This window comes from Lycium barbarum, chromosome 9 (assembly GCF_019175385.1).
Source record: "Lycium barbarum isolate Lr01 chromosome 9, ASM1917538v2, whole genome shotgun sequence".
Lineage (NCBI taxonomy): Eukaryota > Viridiplantae > Streptophyta > Magnoliopsida > Solanales > Solanaceae > Lycium > Lycium barbarum.
In genome coordinates, this window is record NC_083345.1 from 7,267,921 (window position 1) to 7,274,080 (window position 6,160).

Genomic DNA, 6,160 nt, shown 5'->3' on the forward strand with positions numbered 1-6,160 from the left:
ATGTGAAATTGAACAAAAATGCCCTTTTCCTAATAAAAATATTGTTTCTTTTCTTTTAAAACACATTTTTTAATAAAAATATCATTTTTATAGAAACCTTTTCTTGTTTCATTTATTTTAAAATCCATTTAACTAATAAAAAAAGTGGGAACTAATTTTTGTTTCTTAATCTCATTTTTTCAATTAAACGAAATTACCCATGTATTTTTTTAACTGATAATGTAGGTCATATATATAAGTCACAGTAACCCCATCATTAATTTTCATTTAGATAACGATAAAATTTTGTTTCCTAATATAAGAAATATTTTTATTTCTTAATCTTTTCCAAATTGAAGTAGGATAAGAATTTGCAGCTATAATCATTGGTTTTAAATTTAAAATGAGAAAATGATCAACAATAACTCCATTGACAGTAACTTAAAAGTGTTTTATTTACTTGAAGCATGTAATAAATTTTCTTGTTTTATGGCATTATGATTGTTGTATCTTAACTTTAAAATCAAAGATTATATCAACAAATGTTTATCATACTTCAATTTGAAGAAAGATTAAGAAATAAAATATTTCCTATTTTATTATGAAGACGATTTTAATCGCTATCTAATGAAAATTAAATGGTGGGGTTACTATGAGCTTATATATATATAACCTATATTATCAGTTAAAAAAGTACATGGGGTAACCAAAGGATGTGGTGCGGCGGATGGGGTTGCTCCTTCCTTACCAAGAGGTCTTAGGTTCGAATGGGGCCCTACGAGGCGCTAATCCGGATATTATTGGGCTCCAATGCGAGTACCGAACACCGGGTGAGAAACAAAAAAAAATGCATGGGATAATTTTATTTTAATTGATAAAACGAGATTAAGAAGAAAAAAATTACTTTCCACTTTTTAATTAGTTAAAGGGATTTAAAAAGAAAAGAAACATTAAAAAAACAATACGGACATTTTTGACCCTTTCCCATAAAATAAATGAAACATAAAAAGAGTATAAAATAGAACTTAACGATAATTTTCTTAAAATATTGGGTTAAAAGGTATAATTATGCTTTATAGACAAGCTGAAGAATGAAGATGACGTTTAGGAGTAAAAGTGTGTCTAAGTTCTCTTCATGTAAGGTTTGTGGGTCCCCAAGCTTAGATTTTCCTTGTCTCTCTCTCTCTCTCTTTTTTAGCTCACATTTTCTCTCCTCTTAGGAAACAACGGTGGAGTTAAGTGTATATCTCTTTGTTTATAGCTCTCAAAAGTCCCTCTCTCTCTCTATAAAAACACTTCTTCAACTTAGTTCAGCTATCTATTCTTCTTCTTCTTCTTCTTCTTCATAAGGAGAATTTCCATTCTTGAAATTTGCATTGGAGCATAGAAGAGGAAAAAAAAGGTATGGAAACCAAAAAATTTAGTCTTTTAGTCTTTTTTTTTTCTCTTCTTCTTTCTTGAGGTAATTTTTTTCTCTCTTTTTAAATGTTTTAGCTGGTACAAGGAAGGTGGTCAATGGTCATGATGAAATGGAAACTCAGTTTTCGCTGAAGAAAATTTTATTAGTTGATTGAAAAAAGGGGTTGTAATGTGGTATCCTGTTTTGTTATAACTGGATCATTGAATTTTTGTTGTGCTTTTTTTTTTTCTATAGGTGCGTCGTGTTTTGGTTGTTTTTAGTAGCTATTTGGAGTTTTTTTTTTTTTTTTTTCTGTTTTGATGATATCAATGCTGCAAAAAAAGTATTGCTCTTGATGGAGTTTTGGATAAAAAGATGATCCAGAAGACCCAAAAATTGTTTATTTGGGTCTGCATGTTGGTGAAAGATAAAGATCTGATGTTGGATTGGCTTTTTTTTTCGTTTACGTTTCTCAGATAAAGAAAGATGTGTATTTTTTTCCTTCTTTTCTGGTAAATTTTGCTCACGGTCTTTTTATTTTCTTTTCTTGAATTTATATCTGTACACGACTTTCAGTTCTTTTATTTAGTTATTTAAAGTTTCTTGTTAATGGGTTACTTTCATTTCAAAGTTGTTCTGGTTTCACTTTGTCTTCTAGTTAAGTACTAAGGTTGAGGTGGACAGTGGACAGTGGCTTCTCAGTCCCCTCGTACTTAGTGCTATTTATGAGTGGTTATATTATAGTCTTGTGAAAGTCAAATTTTTTAAATACAGTGTGAAATAAATAGATGTCTTTTAAAGTTGTGGGGCTATTTGGTAATCTGGCACCTTTTAGGCTCTTGCTTTTGGATATTAACTTACTTATATTTAATTGCAAATGGATGTTGGTGCATGTATTTGTACACATATGTGAATTTTGTATTGATATTAAAGTTCTTTTTTTTTTTTTTTTTATTGAATAGGAATTGAATCATAACAAGTTGTCTTCTGCATATATGATTTGATTTGTCAGGTCTATTGGATGCAATGTTGAAGAGAGTAGCATCATGGTTATTGATTTTATCGTTCGTTGCTTCTTTATCGGTTGGTGATGGTAGTCTTGAATGTAATTGTGATGATGATAATAAATTTTGGAGCATCGAGACAATTATGTTATTCCAAAAAGCCAGTGATTTCTTTATCGCAATAGCCTATTTTTCCATCCCACTTGAGATCATTTACTTCGTCAGTTGTACTAACTTTCCCTTCAAATGGGTGCTCTTTGAATTCGGAGCATTCATTATATTCTGTGGATTAACTCATTTCCTCAGTTTCTTGACTACTTTTGGCCAATACACATTTCACCTTGTGCTTGCCGTTCTCGCTTCCAAAATCCTCACTGCATTGATCTCGATGCTCACCGCTATATCCCTTGTCTCTCTACTCCCTTTGCTGCTTAAAGTCAAGGTAAGGGAATTTATGCTACAAAAAAAAACTCGAGAGCTTGATCGAGAAGTTGGAAAAATAAAGAGGAAAAAGGAAGCTGGAATGCATGTTCGGATGCTTACACAAGAGATCCGGAAGTCACTTGATCGTCATACAATACTCTACACAACTCTTGTTGAGCTACAAAAGATATTGGATTTGCTGAATTGTGTCATATGGATGCCTAATGAGAACAGAACTGAGATGAAATTGACTCACGACCTTAAAGAGAGGAATATTTCCAGTATCCCAACTAGTGATCCAGATGTAAATGAGATCAATGGGAGTGATGATGTAAAGATACTCGACGAGGGATCTGCGCTTGCTGCTGCGAGTAGTGGAGAAGAAAGTTGTGAGCCGGAAACTGTGGCTGCTATTAGGATGCCAATGTTAAAGGTCTCGAATTTCGAAGGTGGAACGCCTGAGCTTGTCCCGCAATATTATGCTATCCTCGTTTTGGTTCAACCGAGTGGAAAGGGTAGGTTTTGGAGTAACTCGGAAATTGAGATAGTTAGGACTGCAGCCGATCAAGTAGCTGTGGCTCTGTCCCATGCCGCAGTCCTCGAAGAATCTCAGCAGACGAGAGACAGATTGATGGAACAGAATCAAGCTCTGCAACAAGTGAAAGAGGATGCTCTTAAGGCAATTCAAGCAAGGAACGCTTTTCAGGGGGTTATGAGTCATAGGTTGAGAAGACCGATGCACTCAATCTCAAGTCTACTCTCTGTTGTACAGGAAGAGAAGTTAAGTAATGATCAACATCTTCTTGTGAATGGTATGATTAAAACCTGTAATGTTGTGTCCACTCTGATGGACGATATGATCGCTACTTCAACAATGGAAAATGTGAGGTTCCCATTGGAAATGATGCATTTTCAGCTACATTCCTTGATAAGAGAAACGGCTTGTCTGGCAAAGTGTTTGTGTACGTATAAGGGTTATAATATTACCATTGAGGTTGACAAATCTTTGCCTAATCATGTTATGGGTGATGAAAGAAGAGTATTTCAAGTTTTGCTTCATATAATCGGAAATCTTTTGAAGGACAACAATAGAGGGAATCTTACCTTTAGAGTTCTACAAGCAAGTGAAAATGAAGTAAGTTGGAAAACAAGGAGATCGAATTCATCTAGCGACAATGTCTTTATCAAGTTCGAAATTTGCTCAGGCGTTAGTCGATCTCGGTCAGAGATCAACCTTTGTACTCAGTCGTACTGCAGTGAGGAGGTTGAGGAGAGTTTGAGCTTTGCCGTTTGCAGGAAGCTGGTTCATGTAAGTCTATTTGTGTTCCAACATTTAATTACCGATTATATTATTGAAAGTAGCCAGATTTTTTGTTTTGGAATAGTTATATTTTGGACCGCTCAAAATATATATATTTTTTGTTTATTTTGACTAGCGCTGGTAATTAATTTCGGCTGACCGGCCACAATTGAAAAAGCCCTTTTATTTTCTTGTTTCTTCCCTTTTGCTTTTATGTTTTAAATTTTATATCCATATCTTTCCCATTTGAGTCTTAAACTAACTTCCTTCTGGTATGTGAAAAATAACAAACAGTTGATGCAAGGAAACATCTATGTAATCCCAAATCAAGAAGGTTTTGATCAAAGCATGGCTGTTACTGTCGGGTTTCAAAGGCAGCCATCAATTCCCATAGGCATGTCTGAATACGGGGAATCATCAGATCCCGCTTATCCACATTCTCATCTCCATGGAGTCAAAGTTCTATTAGCTGACTATGATGACGTAAACAGAGCCGTAACGAGGAAAATGCTCAAGAAATTAGGATGCATTGTCTCTGTAGTTTCATCTGGATATGAATGCCTCCATGTTGTTGTTCCTTCTGCATCATTGTTCCAGATTATACTTTTGGATCTTAATCTGCCCGATGTGGATGGCTTTGAAGTTACCATGAGACTTCGAAAGCATCGAAGCAGGAGCTTGCCTTTGATCATCGGTTTAGCTGCAACTACTGATGAAGATGTCAGTCAAAAATGCCTGCAGATCGGAATGAATGGCATCATCCGTAAACCAGTGCTCTTACCAGGACTCGCCGATGAGATTCAGAAGGTTCTGCTTCGGGCAAGCAGAGCAGTGCCATGATGGTAACATTTGCGATAGACCTTAGTAAGGCAGTTAATGTTTTAAGGTACAACGCTAGATATATAAATAGAAAACGGTAGAAGTTTCGGCATACTAATGTTACATACATGTACATCTTGACGGTTTAAATGATATAGAAACTTTTGTGTTCTTTTCTTTTCATATAAATGTTTAGGTTCTACAACATTTTGCTGCAGCTTATTTCAGTTTCTTATAAACTTGACTACTACAAAAACTGCTTTTACCGACAAATATTTTGCAGCAATAGAGTATTTACCGCTCATTTATTCCCTGAACTTAACTACTATTACGGGCAATTGAAATAACTTGCCACTTGTAAAATGAGATTACCTGAGTGAACTGATTTTATTGATAATACCTCTCTAATATATATACAAGTTGTATCTCTATAACTAAGGAAACATATATTTACAATTAATTACAAATAATCTGATTCATATAAGTAAGGAAATATATCCCTATGATTTGTGTAAGTGATCCCATAAGATCTTCCAATATAAGATCCTCCAATACTCCCCCTCAAGTTGGAACATGAATTGTGGAAATGCCCAACTTGGCCAGCAGCTTATGAAACTGGTCACGACCAAGAGCCTTTGTGAGTATATCAGCCAATTGGTCCTGTGAAGATATATGACGAGTCACGATTGTCTTCGACTGTATGTATTGTCGAATGAAGTGACAATCTATGTCGATGTGCTTGGTACGTTCATGAAAAACAGGATTAGCGGCAATATGGATAGCTGCTTGGTTATCACAAAAGAGAGAAACTGGTGTTGCGTGCCTTACTTGAAGATCTTGTAGAAGCTGAAGTAACCAAACAATCTCACTAGTAGTAGCAGCCATGGCTCTATATTCTGCTTCAGCAGAGGAACGAGAGACCACTGTTTGTTTCTTAGATCTCTAAGAGATGGGTGATTTACCAAGAAACACAATGTATCTTGTAGTTGATCAACGTGTCATTGGACACCCTGCCCAATCCGCATCACAGTAAGCTTTTATAGACATTGAATTATCCGAAGGAAGTAGAATCCCTTGACCCGGATTTCCTTTGAGATAGCGTAAGATTCTATAAGCAGCGTCCAGATGAGGTTGTCTTGGTGCATGCATGAACTGGCTAAGTACATGAACGACATAGCTAATATCTGGACGAGTGATGGTGAGGTAAAGTAAGCGTCCAACAAGACGATGATATTG

At 35.4% G+C, this 6,160-nt stretch overlaps 1 protein-coding gene across 3 annotated transcripts; it reads left to right on the forward strand.

The window, feature by feature from the left end:
* The first annotated feature begins 1,188 nt into the window (after positions 1 to 1,188).
* Positions 1,189 to 5,096, forward strand: LOC132609368 (ethylene receptor 2-like). Of its 3 annotated transcripts, XM_060323325.1 has the most exons (4): positions 1,189 to 1,381; positions 1,474 to 1,572; positions 2,391 to 4,114; positions 4,400 to 5,096. In XM_060323325.1, the coding sequence occupies exons 3-4, from the start codon at positions 2,405 to 2,407 to the stop codon at positions 4,943 to 4,945; spliced, it is 2,256 nt and encodes a 751-aa protein (XP_060179308.1). In that variant the 5' UTR covers positions 1,189 to 1,381; positions 1,474 to 1,572; positions 2,391 to 2,404; the 3' UTR covers positions 4,946 to 5,096. The 3 variants fall into 3 exon arrangements, with proteins under 3 accessions (XP_060179308.1, XP_060179307.1, XP_060179309.1); XM_060323324.1 differs by lacking the exon at positions 1,474 to 1,572; XM_060323326.1 differs by lacking the exons at positions 1,189 to 1,381; positions 1,474 to 1,572 and having other exon boundaries at positions 1,666 to 4,114.
* Positions 5,097 to 6,160: the final 1,064 nt, after the last annotated feature.

Coding starts and splice junctions, on each gene's coding strand:
- LOC132609368 (XM_060323325.1), top strand. CDS start 2,405: ATGTTGAAGAGAGTAGCATCATGGTTATTGATTTTATCGTTCGTTGCT. Junction 4,115..4,399: donor TTTGCAGGAAGCTGGTTCAT/GTAAGTCTATTT, acceptor AATAACAAACAG/TTGATGCAAGGAAACATCTA.